General features: G+C 44.3%; 1 protein-coding gene across 3 annotated transcripts in view; it reads left to right on the top strand.

Annotated features, from left to right (window-relative positions):
* SSH2 (slingshot protein phosphatase 2) overlaps positions 1–16,646 on the top strand; it is a 231,569-nt gene that overhangs the window by 105,666 nt on the left and 109,257 nt on the right. For all 3 annotated transcript variants that reach the window (XM_077294281.1, XM_077294278.1, XM_077294280.1), the window contains one exon: positions 7,514–7,557. In XM_077294281.1, coding sequence (XP_077150396.1) covers positions 7,514–7,557 — 44 coding nt within the window. The remainder of the gene's footprint in view (positions 1–7,513; positions 7,558–16,646) is intronic.

Below are 16,646 nucleotides of genomic sequence, written 5' to 3'. Positions count from 1 at the left end.
TTTTGTAAACCTGCTCCTTTTTGTAAACCTTGCACCTCCAATTGAGTTCTCTGTCAAAGTGAACCCCCAAATATTTGTAACTCTCGACCTACTCCTTCCTGACCAGCAATAGTGACCGGTAAACCTTCCATCTTTCTCTAGCTATAGTTCACCACCAGCTCCTTAGTTTTCTTTGGTTGGTTGTAAATGGTTAGTCTGGCACCAATGCACAAAATCCGACGCCATCCTCCCATATTCCTAATCACCCCGCAACTACCCCCCCCCCCCATACATCTGACTTCAGTGGAGCCATCCGAGAATTTTTAAAGGTGGCAAAAATCAGATTTATACTGAAAATCTTGTACGTGTCCTCCTTCGTGTCCCCCCCGTGTCTTCCTTCGTGTCCCCGTGTCCTCCTCCGTGTCCTACTTCGTGTCCCCCTCCGTGTCTTCCTTCGTGTCTTCCTTCGTGTCCCTGTGTCCTCCTTCATGTCCCCATTCGTGTCCTCCTTCGTGTCCTACTTCGTGTCCCCCTCCGTGTCTTCCTTCGTGTCTTCCTTCGTGTCTTCCTTCGTGTCTTCCTTCGTGTCCTCCTTCGTGTCCTCCTTCGTGTCCTACTTCGTGTCCCCCCCGTGTCTTCCTTCGTGTCCCCGTGTCCTCCTCCGCATCCCCCTCCGTGTCCTACTTCGTGTCCCCGTGTCCTCCTCCGTGTCCTACTTCGTGTCCCCCTCCGTGTCTTCCTTCGGGTCTTCCTTCGTGTCCCCGTGTCCTCCTTCATGTCCCCATTCGTGTCCCCATTCGTGTCCTCCTTCGTGTCCTCCTTCGTGTCTTCCTTCGTGTCTTCCTTCGTGTCTTCCTTCGTGTCTTCCTTCGTGTCTTCCTTCGTGTCTTCCTTCGTGTCTTCCTTCGTGTCTTCCTTCGTGTCTTCCTTCGTGTCCTCCTCCGCGTCCCCCTCCGTGCCCTCTATGGTCCAATTTCACCTTAAACCCAGTTAGTAAGCAATCTAGGAGCAATGTGGTGATGAACAATACTTTTACCACTATGATGGAGACCAAGTTACGCCGCAAAAGTGGTAACCAGGTGGTTCGGTGAACAAAACCTTGAAATTCTGTGTACACTAATTAGAATGTCCTCGGTCAGGATTTGGCCCAGAAGCTGATTTCCATCTGTCAGGACGGACTGTAGAAGTCATGGGGGGGGGGGAAAGGGGGCAGCTCTGTAATTATCAAGACTTTGCTGATGAGTTTAAAGCTGCTGAAATGTTTATAATTCAGGAACCAAAGAAACTTTTGACTAGAAGATAGGAAAACACTGAAGCGGCAAAACTGTGTGAAAACCAAAATTGGTGTCTCGCACAACTTTTGGCCGCGACTGTACATGTAGGTGGACAGAGCCATGTTCACATTGTAGATTCTGCAGTAACTCGCCATGGTCCCCTCAACCTGATCGGCCAGTGGCAAAAGTCGGACCCCTAAACCGGTCTGATATTGATGACTTTTGTAAAGAATGGGCCACCAATCTAGTGATCCCATAAAGCCCCTTTATACGGGTATTACCTGTCACTTTAGGGTCAGTGATTGAAATTGAGCAATAATGAAGGCCAGTAAGTACTTCCTTCCTAGTTTCCTCCTTCCCTTCCATTGGAAATATAGTCATGTGACTATATCCAGTGCGGCTTATGTAGGTTTCTATACCGCCCAGTGGAGCTGTCAGGACTAAGGTCCCATAGGGCGACTGCAGAACGGTCAGCTCCTGCCCTCTAGTGGTCAACGTCTGAATTGGCTTTCATCGTTTTTGCTGGTGTAAAATGCAAACAAAACATAATCATTTTGCCGTTTGGCAGCTTTGTGCTTTGCTCCATTTTTAGCTTCTTGTTTGCTGAGTGCTCGTTGGTAAACACCATTACGTTCACTTGTTTCTTACGGAGTTGCAGTCCTCATCGTACCCATTTGCCAAATTTAAAAAAAAAAATAAAAAAAAAATACTAAACTGTGTTTCTGCTGCAGGTTTTTTTTCCCCAATTCATGGTATATGTTTATGGTTTTCTTGGATTCAGACAAAAGTAAAGATGAAGGGATATGGCGGATTATACACCTTAGACCACATTTGTGGCATTTTCCTGGGATGAGCAGGGCCTTAATATGCTTAGCGAAATATCTGCCTAAACCAGCACCTGTCTAATCCGGGGCGACGCTAATCACTTAAGTTACGGCACATTGTCTCATCTCTGCCGGCAACTTGTCAAGTAAGGACTGATTCCGAGGTGTTATTTATTTTGTGGACCACGCTGGTTGCAAAAAAGCCGCGGACATGTGAACAGCCATGACTAGAATTGATATAAATCCCAGCAAATACTGATAACACACGTATGTGCAACAAAGCCATCTGAGCGCGGCCTGAATGAAAATACTGCTAACTTCTGTAAGGATTACTATACGTCGTCCTCCTTTTTTACCCTTTAAACAGTATGGCTACCTGTCACCATGCATGGATCCATTTATTCATGGTTTTCTCCTGATCCGTCTTCAGGAGCGCACTGCTCCCCTGTCCTGCTGTGCAAGGAGCGGTGTACGCCTGAACACTGGCAATTGGGACCAGCAGCATATTCGCACCACTGGTCCAAACTGGGCGTTCTGCAATGCTGTCAGCAGGGACAACTGTACCTCTGCAGCACAGGAGTGCGGGGGCCCGAGGTGCCACATGAGCAGGCTGTAAAATTCCTGCCGTGTGCTCCTTGCCTAGGTGACTGGCCTCTCTGAGTCTGCAGGGGAGCCAAGTAACACTGACAATGAGCTGTGCACTATATACACTAGAACCGCCCGTGTGTTTTTTTTATTTTACTACTTCATGATTTTTCAGGTGGGTTCCAGAGTCCTTTTGCTGAGTTTTCGGAGAAGAAACTTGCTGTTTTCAGATTGGGAGGAGGATTTGAAGCATTTACGCTGTGTTTCTGCTCCAAAAACTGCTTAAAAAAACCAACAAATTCCTTAAAAGAAAAAAAAAAGTGCATATACCCACTGAATGGAAACTCTCCAAATCCTCTTTAAAAACATGGCAGTGGTGCTCCGTTTCTGCTCTGAAAACCTTGTAAGGTTATGTTCCCATGATATGAGCTTTTGATGCGTTTTACAGTTCCAGCAAAGTGGATGGGATTTATTGAAATCTCCTTCCCTCTGCTTAACGCTGCGCAAACGACATGTGGTGCGTTTTTCAGCTCCGCACTCTGTTAATTTATCTTGCGAGGACGCTGAGTTTTTTGCGCTGATTTATGCGGAACATCTGCAGCATAAAAATGCTCATGCTTTTTTAGTGCATTTCCACTGCAGAAACACGTCATACGCACCCAAGTATAGCGATAGTTTTGTCAAAGCAAAAGACCAAGAAATATAAGAAACAAAGCAGCTTTATTTAAAGCATGAAACGCCAGAGACAAAAAAGCAGAATAAAAAACGCAATACAAAACGCACAGAAATGCACGCTAACTAATTAAAATGGAGCCAAAATTCTGCAACATCAAAAACGCACCAAAAGCTCATCGTGATAAGGTACCTTAAAAAGTCAATGTGTGCATATAAAGGCCATATTTTGATATTTTGGCTTTTGTCGAATATAAAAACTGCAGGTCTTGGCGGCAGGCTTTATGATGGCGGTTATTTAGTGGAAGTATTTTCTGCATAGTAATATCTGGTATCATTCAGCTGTAGATCAAGTAACACATTAAAACATATGGCGGTATAATCCCTCACTATGTAGAACAATGGCAATGGACTACCCGCTTCTGCCAGCAGAGGGCAGTGTTATGTCTATAAATAATCAGAACCTGCAAGAAACTGTGCAGAATAATACTAGAGCCATTAATGGGTATTAGCTGCAAGGAACACAGGAGCCGGAAGTGGCAGATAACAGGGAACAGTAGCATTCCACAGCAAAGCAAATGGAAAATAAATATGGTTTAGGGTTAGTGTTTTTTTTTTTTTTTGCATTTTGATCTTTTATGTATAGACCAATAAAGGCATGAAATCCTCTCCAGGTTGCTGCCTCTGCAGGACGTGTCCATCATTGAAGCTGGTAGGAGAGTCAGAAATAACAGGAAAGCTTCATGTTTTGCTGCTGACCTCTGGCCCCTGTGCTAAATAAGGATCCTGCTGCAGAGACTCCAGGCCTTTCCTATTATGTAGGGGTCTCTAGATATTGGGGTACGTTCTCATGGTGATTTTTTTTTATTATTATTAAAAATAAGGATTTTTTTTCTGGCTTAAAATAAAATAAGCAAAAATGCATCACAAAAGTCTGTGAATTTTTTAGCGTGGGCTTTTTAATGCGGTTTCTGTGGTCTGTTCTGCTCCTGTTCATTAGTCACATTCAGTGGTCTTTCAAGCAGAAACACCTAAAAAAATGACATGTTGCTTTTTCCAACAATATAGGTATCATGTGCATTATAGACGGATTTCAACATCAATAGAAGGATCGTTAACAGGTCATTTGAGTTAGCAAAATTTACTTCAAAATCCATGTGAAATCTAACCCCATTTCCTCTGCATTCACACATCTGTTTCACACGGACCCATAGAGCGTCATTAATCCTGAAATGAATCTGTGTCTATGGTCCTTTTTTCAACAGTTTTGAAAGGGGTTATCCCATAATTTTTGGCAATAATGCCCCGCTCCTCGGCTTACCGGACTTCCTCCTTGCCTATTGGGATGGTGTGCTTCTGATAATTTCACAGGTCCGATCATTGGCGTTGTTGCATCCCCAGTCCAAACTGTGCGCCCTCCTGTGCTTTTACATGAGGTGGTAGAGTAGCGCTTACAAGCTCAACAGGAAAGCGCTTGTAAGCACTGCACATGTTCGGCCACTGCTGCTAGGCTGCAGTGGTGGCCTGTAACCTAGGCAGCGAGCCACAAGTAATTCACAAAATTTCTCTCCGTTTTCGATAACCTATAACGTAAAACAAACAAACAGTAAATTGTTCTAACAAACATTCTGCAGCAGTAACAACATGGGATTAATCTTTAAAGGGATATTTGTCAGTATCATCAGGGCCATCAGTGGAATTTTCCTTTTTAAATTGGCAAGTGTTCCCAGTTGATGATGGAAGGGGCCGATTGGTGTGGCCGGGTTATATGGCTTATAGGAAAACTACCAGCGGTTGCCAAAGGTTGATGTTTGTGAGGCGTTCTGTAAGCTACACCCTGCGGAGGACAGATGCGGCACCTCCATCATTACTCTGGATGTGATCACACTATTTATAGGTATGTGGCAGATCTCTGATAGTATATAGCCATTACTGTACAGGTCGGTTTAGGGGTCTTATTGTGTTTTCTCTCTGGTTTTGCTGGTACAGTTCCCAGTCATGCACGTAGTGTTGTACAGCTGTTAGGACTATGTATATGTGATATAAGTGCGACTAGAAGGCCCAGGCCTGGCACCCAATAGTAAGTAGGTCCATGCAGTCACCGTCCATTAGATTGCATAGTCTCGGCCCAAGTCCCGCATATATTAGACCGAGGTTGGCTGCACCCACCAACATTGGCCGACAGTCTAGTGTGACATTATCTGCCATGGTTGATAAGGATCTGGCATGTCTGATTTCGGACCGCCGATCCTCTTGTTCCCAGCGAGATAAGCCTGGAGGGGTCTAGCATTGGCCGCCCCTGTGTGTATGGGGGGAGTTGGCAAAGAATTCCCAGACGAAGGATCGGCCTAACCATTGTTTAATCGACAACCATCGGATATGTAGGGGGCACCTAAACTTTTATGGCTATTATTAGTGGATTTTAGGCTGCTGATAAAAATTTGCACCAAATACAACCTTTGAACTCATCCTTTTGACTATGTTCACATGTAGCGTTTTTGCTGCTTTTTTTTTTTTTTTTTAATGCAAATTTTAAGCCGCATTTTACAGTACTAACAAAAGCTTTGAGATTTTAGAAATGTCATGTACACAGATGAGGTTTTTTTCCTGACTGATTTGGGAAAACTGCTGCATTTTTGCAAACTGCAGCATGCCACGCCTTTAAGCGTTGTTTCTGCACACATAGAAGGTAATGGGTATGTGCAAAAAAAGGAAGGTATCAGGTTTTGGTGCAAAAACCTTAAGGAAGTTGCATCATGATTTTTTTTTTAGGGGGGGGGGGGCAGTAAACTTTATCAGCATGCATTACAGACAACAAAAACACAGCGAAACCTGCTTTTTCTTTACTGTCAAGAGAGTAGGTTTTTCCTGCGTTAAAAAAAAAAAAAAAACACAACGACTTAGGCTGGTTTCACACTTGCGTTTTGATCTGCAGCGTTTAAAAAAAAAAACGCATGTGGTGAAAAAACGCATGCAAACGCTGCGTTTTTTAGACGCATGCGTTTTTGCATGAAAAAAAAACGCGGCAAAACACAGCGTTTTGCCGCGTTTACATGCGTTTTTCCCGCGTTTGCGTTTTTGAAACGCATGCTGAGAAGTGTGTGACAGCTGCCAATCATCAAAATCAACTAGAAAACCCACTATTAATAGAATTAGCTAGGGTTAGGGTTAGGATCCCTAGGGTTAGGGGTAGCTTTTTATTATAATGTCCTGGTCACCAGGTCACTGATAAGCCACCCCCCCACCATCAAGGTGATAAAGGGATCCAAACCCTAACCCTAAGCCACCCCCCACCATCAAGGTGATAAAGGGATCCAAACCCTAACCATAACCCTTGGGATTCTAACCCTAACCATAGGGATCCAAACCCTACCCCTAACCTTAACCCTAACCATAACCCTAGGGATCCTAACCCTAACCCTAACTCTAAGGTTAGGATCCCTAGGGTAGGGTTAGGGTTAGGGTTACGGTTAGGGTTAGGATCCCTAGTAACCCAAGGTTAGGGTTTTCTTGTTTTTTTTGTGTTTTCTTGTGTTTTTTTATAGAAACGCATGCGTTTTTAAACGCATGCAAACGTATGTGCTTAAAAACGCATGCGTTTACATAGTCAGCAATGCATTTTTTTTGCCGCGAATAAACGCATGCATTTTTTTGCGGCAAAAAAACGCCGCTAGAAATTACTACAGGTTGCATTTCTGCAAATGAACGCACACGTCAAAACACATGCGTTGCCGAAAACGCGTCAAAACGCATGCGAAAAAACGCATGCGTTTTTTCATGTTAAGTATAGAAAAAAAACGCATGCGTTTCATAGCGCTAAAACGCAGCGTCCAAAAACGCAAGTGTGAAACCAGCCTTAACTGTTTGGTACAGGGGGCCCCTGATGTCCGTCCTGTCTGTGGCCACCTTAGGCCTCGACTACAAGGGAAAGCTGGTGTGGCAGTCCCATGTTCTCGTATTGCCCCATGTACACAAATTACACAATGTCTGCAGCTTGCGATAATAGTCAGGAATGTCTTCAAATCAAGAAGTGCTGCAGCTGCCTGACTCTTCCTACAATGGTTTAAGTCTAAGACAACGTGATCCCTGTGATCCGACAGTGTGCGCAGACTGGCATGCCTGGTAAGCGGGGTGGTGGATGTGCGACATGGAATAATTGTGCCTGTTCTCTCTCCACAGGAGGCGGACAGCGGGGAAGAAGAGTGTCGCTCTCAGCCCAGAAGGTAACGTGTCCTTGAATCCGTGCTGCAGCTTTCATGACTTATACAAATGTTACTTCCCATTTGTGATGAATGCTTGTTAGGATGGAGGCGCCGTTCCATGGACCATTTGCCAAATATATTATGTTTGCCTCGTGCTTCAGACTTTCTTCCGCTTTCGGCTTATTGAATTGGGTGAAAAGTAGCAGGAAATTGCTTCACCTCGAACTTTTAGGTGATCAAGGGAAACGTCCATCAGGTCCTGTAAATGTAAGAACAGGCCTCTGTGACTGCGTAATTACAGGTAGTCCTCTACGCCCCTTAACCTTAACCTAAATATCAGGCTTAAAGGGGATTATCGCTTCCATCCATAATGTGGACATTACACGTGTAAGGCTACTTTCACACTAGCGTCGTGCACTGGACGTCGCAATGCGACGTTGCGGCGCACCGACGCATACTGTGGAACGCCGCACAACCGGGGCAGCGGATGCTGTTTTTCAACGCATCCGCTGCCCCATTGTGAGGTGCGGGGAGGCGGGGGCGGAGTTCCGGACGCGTATGCGCGGTCGAAAAAGACAGGCACGACGCACCAAAAAAACGTTACAAGCAACGTTTTTTGGTGGCGACGCAACCGTCGCACGACGATTGCGACGTGTGGTAATGTGTCGCTAATGCAAGTCAATGGAGAAAAAACGCATCCTGCGGGCACTTTTGCAGGATGCGTTTTTTCAACAAAACGACGCATAGCGACGTGCAGTGCACGACGCTAGTGTGAAAGTAGCCTAAGAACCTTCCCGGCCGGACTGTGGCCCGACATCACACATCACTTCATTTCTTCTATGACCCATTACCGCAGTGAAGGGTTTTCTGCTCCTGTAGAGTCTGGCGTACAATTAGAGCAGCTGTAGAGGACTACATGTAGCACGTCCGAAACTGGGAATCTGCCATAAGAAACGGCGGTCAGTAAATAGTAGTATAAAGGAGTTATGCCACTGTGGACATTTATAGCTAAATGTGTAATGGATGCCAATCCTGGCGGAGTATGAATGGACACGTGGTCGGGCGGGCGTGGAACATGCTCCAATTTTACAGGAGTTATGAAAACCGATGACTTCCGTAACTTTCATAGAAGTCAATGAACGCAGTCACGCACATACCTAATTACATCTCCATTCATTCTCTGCCATGTTTTTTGCCATAATAGGCCAGAGTGTCAAACCCTTTTTAAGGCCCTGTTCATACTGACACACACAACGCACAATAGCATTGTCACAAGTGTTACAATGTTACAAGGCATTTTGGCGATTCATCTAGAAGTTACGGAGGTGTCCACTGCTGGAGAACAACTTACTAATGGTCTCAGAGAGATGAGAAAAAATCCAAGCTCGCCTCCCTAAATCGGCACTGCGCCTCCGTACTTTGCTGCCAGAGCATTTCAGGACTTCTGGTAAATTTTCTAATGGTGAAAATTTCCACAGGAAATTATCTTTACCAGACTAATTGTTAGTGGAATACGTTTTAGTGAAATTGCTCGAATCGTGGCAAAAAAATAAATGTTATAATGGAAAATATCAAAATTAGTTGGTGGAGGTCCATATGTTTGTGTGTTGGGGTGGAGGACGCCACGCTCCGTCTTCCTTATGGGTGATGTTTATGGTGTGTAGTTCACACTTCCGTTTCGTCCGGGTTACAAGAAGCAGCAGTGAGGCGTGATTGTGTTATCAGTACACGCTGTGCCCGACCACAAGACGTCTTACACAATAACACGCTTTCCGGCGGTGCTACAAGTTCTCACCGCGGATTTCTGCTGCTTGTTTGGGTATTTTTAGCAGGTGATAAAAGATGGTTTATTTTTCATTATTCATTACATGTAGGGATTCAGTGTCACACCTGAACTTTGGACGATGTGATCACAATATTCTTCATTTCTGTGCACTCAGATTATTCCATTATCACAGCTTCACCCAGTCTTGCTATATAACAGTCCAAACTGGACAAACTGGAAGGAAGAAGCAGGATGTGGTCAGAAGATGTTGGGTGCCTTGTAGATTCTGGCACATGTTTTGCAGAAGTTGCACTGAGACATACGAAAAGTTCTAAAAGATTACCTGATGCTGAGAATTTATATTTATTCAGTGGCCAGAACATAATAACAAATTTGGCACTCGGTATATGAAAAATTGGAGTTCCTTTTATTGTGCATCCAAGCAAAAATGTGAACATTTTCGGTCCGTCATAGGACCTTCATCAGAACATTCTTTAACAAGAACTATAATATACACAACAATCGGTGATCTCAGTGGCTCATAATGATTAGTCTCGTTTTTACCACCGGTGTAGTGTTAGGTAGGAACTTTATTCTTAATATTCTCTCCTGTAGGGGTGTTTCCAGGGGTTAGATTGGCCCAACACAGGAGTGTTGTTGCCTGCAGTATTCCGCCAGCTTTGTGTACTTGTGTGGAAAAACGAAATTCAAGTGATACTCTTCTGGGTGATGAAGTGCCTCATGGGGTGGCCATGCACCTCATATGTTGGCTGAATGCGTATGTCTTCAGAGGAAAGTAAGCGGCCATCAGACTTTGCTGCTGGTGGCTGATCCTCCTTGAGGACAAAAGGATAGGACATGTTGAAATCAAACGTGAACGACCTTTTTGTTTCCTCCATCTACTTTTGGAACAACCATATATTAGAGTTGAGCAGAATGATTTCCACGACCCTGGTCCAGCGGCCATGTCAGCTGTCCACTGCACTGTGAACGTCCTTACTACCTGTTGGCTTCCTTGGTGCCTCGTTTTTGATTAGTAGGGCCTGCTATGACGCCAATAATGCTGGCTGGTTGCAGAAAGTTGACTGTGCTTTGGTCCGGCTACTATGGAAGCATCTTCTGCAAATCGGTGTCCTCAAAGCTACCTCATTCATGGTAGATGGTCCACCTGCTCACATGAAATTGGCTGGTTTCTTGACTGTCCTCTTATGTGTATTCTTACCATGGCCATACACATTAAAGGCATAGATTATTAGGTCAATGAGTTTTTTGTTTTTGGAGGTCATTTTTATGGGTTTAAAGCTGTTTTATATCCAATTATATAAATTTGTTCAAAAACCTAATATGTACTGAAAAAGATTTTACGTTTGGGGGGGGGAGCTGTGTATGATGAATGTAAAGCCAATAAATAAAGAGCGTTCTTGGAAGTAATTTGTGCTAGGAGATAATTGCTGTAATCTGCCAATTGTCCCTCATCAGTTCCTCCTAACGATTGTGAGGCAAACTCCTGTGTGAATGAGATTTATAGGCCGCTTACCTGAATACTTCATAAGGCCTTTATAAATCTTGTCTCCACATAAAAGAAAGTAATAAACTACCGTAAATGCCCCTAAAATCAGATGTCGCATTTTATTTCCCATTGTCTTCCTTGTAGCCATCTTTCTCTTTTATCTCCAAATTGCTTGGTGGTGATAAGTTTCCGCTGCGGCTGGGTTGGGTGTGGATGAGTGGTGGACGTCCCACAGCAGCTGGATCGGTGCACAGATCTGGGTATTCGGCAGGTCATTGCTGTTTGTCAAGTGCAGGAGGGAAGCCGTACTCTCGCTATTGGCCATTAATGGCAGTCTGATGCCACACACTATAATCTGAGTGTGCGGGGGAGAAATTGTTTACACTTTGATCTGTAGAAAATATATATTAGCTACTCAACATTACGTGCCGTCACCAATTCTCCAGAAAGGCATAAACATATTCCAGTTAGCTTACAGACTTCCATATCAAAGGGTTCCAGGATAAAGCACTAAGGACTTGTCCTTTTAAAATAGGTCATTGATGTGTGATCAGTAGGAATGTGCCCCCACTACTCTTTGGCAGGAAAAATGGCTTCATGGACGATGGGAAGCTGCATTTCCATCACCCTGGTGCCCTCGCCTATCCCACAATAATGGCCATCAGTATTCTATCTGGGGGGAAAATAAAACTCTTAAAGGGATTGTCTAGGAATTATAAAATGTTGGCAATTGTTAAAAATGACAATTTTGTAATTTAACATGCATTAGAAATTCAGAAGACTTTTCTCAATCTCCTCGGAGGACCAAAGGTCTCCAGTTCCTTCAGTATTGACTTGTAAAGATCCCACTGGACCATGTGACCTGGTCCAGAGCTGTCTCTGCCCCCAAGCAAGCACTCGTCACTGGGCAGAGGCAGTGCTCCCCAAAATATTCTTCTTGGGACCTGTCTAAAAATTGGGTGCAGAATATTTGATATCATTCACAGTAGTGTGAATATTCATGACTTCTGCCATCTATTGTCCTGGCATTGCTAGAATGGCCGCCTGCTAAATGTCTGAGAATCTGTTTATGTTCTTTACTTATTTTCACTTGCTTTCTTGTAGAAAAAAAAAACCTATCATGTCTTTGTGTGTCTTGGTTTGCCCTGAGAGCGCATGTCCTGTGCTAGCAGTATCATTTGTTTTTTCATTTGCGAAGCCTAAATTAACTTCAGGAAAAAAAGATCAGAAAAGTATTTCCTCAGAACCCAGATTTGCATTCGTTTATTTACTATTACATCATGGTGACTGCGGCCCACCCTTCAGTTTGACCTATGGCTTCCTCATTTTTAGTGATGGAATTTTGTAGAAGTTGATCAGAGGAGCCCTAAAGGTTGCTAAATTAAATTCTAAACAAGTCACTGTCGCCCTTAGGCCGGAGTCACACTAGACCGTAATACGGATGAGTGCTGTGCAATAAAAAACCACACAGCACTCGGGCCAATGTTAATCTATGGGGCAACTCCCATCATCCGATATTTTCTCAGCCGAGAATCGGCAATGAAAGTCTATGGGAGCGAGAAAAACTCGCACACCACACGGACCATCAGTGTGACTTGTGAGAAATACGCACTGGTGTTCTATAGAAAAGCCGGCAATTCAGTGCAGAATACAGTAAAATCACACTGACAGGGTAAAATAGAATAGATAGAATAAATGTCTACACATAGTAAAGGTGTGTGTGTATATATATCTCAGACCAAAAGTTTGGACACACCTTCTCATTTAAAGATTTTTCTGTATTTTCAGGGCTATGAAAATTGTACATTCACACTGAAGGCATCAATCTATGAATTACCACATGTGGAATTATATACTTAACAAAAAAGTGTGAAACAACTGAAATTATGTCTTATATTCTAGGTTCTTCAAAGTAGCCACATTTTGCTTTGATGACTGCTTTGCACACTCTTGGCATTCTCTTGATGAGCTTCAAGAGGTAGTCACCGGAAATGGTCTTCCAACAATCGTGAAGGAGTTCCCAGAGATGCTTAGCACTTGTGGGCCCTTTTGCCTTCACTCTGCGGTCCAGCTCACCCCAAACCATCTCGATTGGGTTCAGGTCTGGTGACTGTGGAGGCCTGGTCATCTGGTGTAGCACCCCTTCACTCTCCTGCTTGGTCAAACAGCCCTTACACAGCCTGGAGGTGTGTTTGGGGTCATTGTCCTGTTGAAAAATAAATGATGGTCCAACTAAACGCAAATCGGATGGAATAGCATGTCGCTGCAAGATGCTGTGGTAGCCATGCTGGTTCAGTATGCCTTCAATTTTGAATAAATCCCCAACAGTGTCACCAGCAAAGCACCATCACACCATCACACCACCTCCTCCATGCTTCACGGTGGGAACCAGGCATGTAGAGTCCATCCGTTCACCTTTTCTGTGTCGCACAAAGGCACGGTGGTTGGAACCAAAGATCTCAAATTTGGACTCATCAGACCAAAGCACAGATTTCCACTGGTCTAATGTCCATTCCTTGTGTTCTTTAGCCCAAACAAGTGTCTTCTGCTTGTTGCCTGTCCTTAGCAGTGGTTTCCTAGCAGCTATTTTACCATGAAGGCCTGCTGCACAAAGTCTCCTCTTAACAGTTGTTGTAGAGATGTGTCTGCTGCTAGAACTCTGTGTGGCATTGACCTGGTCTCTAATCTGAGCTGCTGTTAAGCTGCGATTTCTGATTCTGGTGAATTGGATAAACTTATCCTCAGAAGCAGAGGTGACTCTTGGTCTTTCTTTCCTGGGGCGGTCCTCATGTGAGCCAGTTTCTTTGTAGCGCTTGATGGTTTTTGCCACTGCACTTGGGGACACTTTCAAAGTTTTCCCAATTTTTCAGACTGACTGACCTTCATTTCTTAAAGTAATGATGGCCACTCCTTTTTCTTTACTTAGCTGCTTTTTTCTTGCCATAATACAAATACTAACAGTCTATTCAGTAGGACTATCAGCTGTGTATCCACCAGACTTCTGCACAACACAGCTGATGGTCCCAACACCATTTATAAGGCAAGAAATCCCACTTATTAAACCTGACAGGGCACACCTGTGAAGTGAAAACCATTCCCGGTGACTACCTCTTGAAGCTCATCAAGAGAATGCAAAGGGTGTGCAAAGCAGTCATCAAAGCAAAAGGTGGCTACTTTAGAGAACCTAGAATATAAGACATATTTTCAGTTGTTTCACACTTTTTTGTTAAGTATGTAATTCTATATTAATTCATAGTTTTGATGCCTCCAGTGTGAATGTACAATTTTCATAGTCATGAAAATACAGAAAAATCTTTAAATGAGGTGTGTCCAAACTTTTGGTCTGAACTGTGTGTGTGTGTGTGTGCATGTATATATGTGTGTATGTATGTGTGTGTGTATATGTATGTGTGTATATATATATATATATATATATATATAATTACACACACACACAATTGTCTAAGGGTCACTTCCGTCTTTCTGTCTGTCCTGTCTGTCTGGCTTTCTTTCTGTCTGTCTGTCACGGATTTTCATTGGTCGCGGCCTCTGTCTGTCATGGAAATCCAAGTCGCTGATTGGTCGTGGCAAAGCGCAAGCGGCAGGTTCCGGTGCCAAGGATGCTATGCGAGAAGGACCTGCCATGACGTCACGGTCATGTGACCGCAACGTCATCACAGGTCCTGCGCTCATACCAACCCTGGTAAGCTGCCGCGTACACAGGCGCCAGGACTTCAACGCCACTTCGGAAGGTGAGTATATGTTTAATTTTTATTTTACGTCACTGGGCAATATACTACGTGGCTGGGCAATATACTACGTGGCTGGGCAATATACTACGTGGACATGCATATTCTAGAATACCCGATGCACTAGAATCGGGCCACCATCTAGTGTGTATGTGTATATATATATATATATATATATATATATATATATATATATATATATATATATATATATATATATATATATATATATATATATATATATATTCTCTCTTTATATTTCATACAGAGCTAGATAGCAGAAAAGCCGGTAATTCGATTGTCGGGTTCTGTAGAATCATTGCAGAACCCGACAAGATATGAGACATGGTTTACCTACAGTAAACCATTGCATATCAGTTATTATTTATTTATATAGCACCATTAATTCCATGGTGCTGTACATGTGAAAAGGGGTTACATACAGGGTTATAGATATCGTTAACAGTAAACAAATTTATAGTGACAGACTGGTACAGAGGGGAGAGGACCCTGTCCTTGCGGACTCACATTCTTCAGGATAGTGGGGAAGAGACAGGAGGATGGTGTGCTGCAGCACTGGTGGTGGTGAGGCGGCAGCTCGGGTGGTCGTGGCAGCAGCTCGGGTGGTCGGTGACGTGGCGGCAGCTCGTCTGGTCAGTGACGTGGCAGAAGCTCGGGTGGTCGGTGACGTGGCAGTTAGATTTTTATATGTCCCTCCCTAATAATGTTAGTAGTGTGTGTATAAAATTTTGGAGCTGTAGGTGTTAAATTAAATGGTTAATTCACGGAAAAACTGGTGTGGGCTCCCGCACATTTTTCTCCGGCAGAGAGGGAAAGCCAGTGACTGAGGGCAGATATTAATAGCCTAGAGAGGGACCATGGTTATTGTCGTCCCCCCAGCTAAAAACATCTGCCCCCAGTCACCCCAGAAAAGGCACATCTGTAAAGGTACCGTCACACTAAACGATATCGCTAGCGATCCGTGACGTTGCAGCGTCCTCGCTAGTGATATCGTTTAGTTTGACACGCAGCAGCGATCAGGATCCTGCTGTGATGTCGCTGGTCGCTGAATAAAGTCCAGAACTTTATTTGGTCGTCCGATCGCCGTGTATCGTTGTGTTTGACACCAAAAGCAACGATACCAGCGATATTTTACACTGGTAACCAGGGTAAACATCGGGTTACTAAGCGCAGGGCCGCGCTTAGTAACCCGATGTTTACCCTGGTTACCAGCGTAAAAGTAAAAAAAACAAACAGTACATGCTCACCTGCGCGTCCCCCAGCCTCCGCTTCCTGCTCTGACTGAGCTCCGGCCCTAAAGTGAAAGTGAAAGCAGAGCGGTGACGTCACCGCTGTGCTGTTAGGGCCGGAGCTCAGTCAGTGTCAGGAAGCAGACGCTGGGGGACGCGCAGGTGAGCATGTACTGTTTGTTTTTTTTACTTTTACGCTGGTAACCAGGGTAAACATCGGGTTACTAAGCGCGGCCCTGCGCTTAGCAACCCGATGTTTACCCTGGTTACCCGGGGACCTCGGCATCGTTGGTCGCTGGAGAGCGGTCTGTGTGACAGCTCTCCAGCGATCAAACAGCGACGCTGCAGCGATCGGCATCGTTGTCGCTATCGCTGCAGCGTCGCTTAATGTGACGGTACCTTAAGATGCGCCTATTCTGGCACTCAGCCTTTCCCCACTGCCCTGTGGCATTGGCATATGGGGTAATAAGGGGTTAATGTCACCTTGCTATTGTAAGGTGACATTAAGCCTGGTTAATAATGGAGAGGAGTCAATAAGACACCGCTCCATTATTAATCCAATAGTCTGAAAGGGTTAAAAAGACACACACACATTAAGAAAGTATTTTAATGAAATAATGAAACACACAGGTTTAAACATCTTTACTGCACGCTCAATCCTTGCGAAGCCCTCATTCTTCTGTAAAAAAAAAAAAAAAAATCCAAAATAAAAAAGCAACAATATACCATACCTGTCCGCCGTACAGTCAAGTCCCACGCTGTAATCCATATGTGGGGACATTTACATTTTACAACTGAGAGCGCTGCTAATTCGGCTGCTCCCGGCTGTAAACGGG

Source organism: Ranitomeya variabilis, chromosome 3 (assembly GCF_051348905.1).
Source record: "Ranitomeya variabilis isolate aRanVar5 chromosome 3, aRanVar5.hap1, whole genome shotgun sequence".
NCBI classification, from domain to species: domain Eukaryota; kingdom Metazoa; phylum Chordata; class Amphibia; order Anura; family Dendrobatidae; genus Ranitomeya; species Ranitomeya variabilis.
The sequence above is the reverse complement of the archived record's forward strand: the minus strand, read 5'-3'. Positions and strand labels throughout refer to the sequence as shown.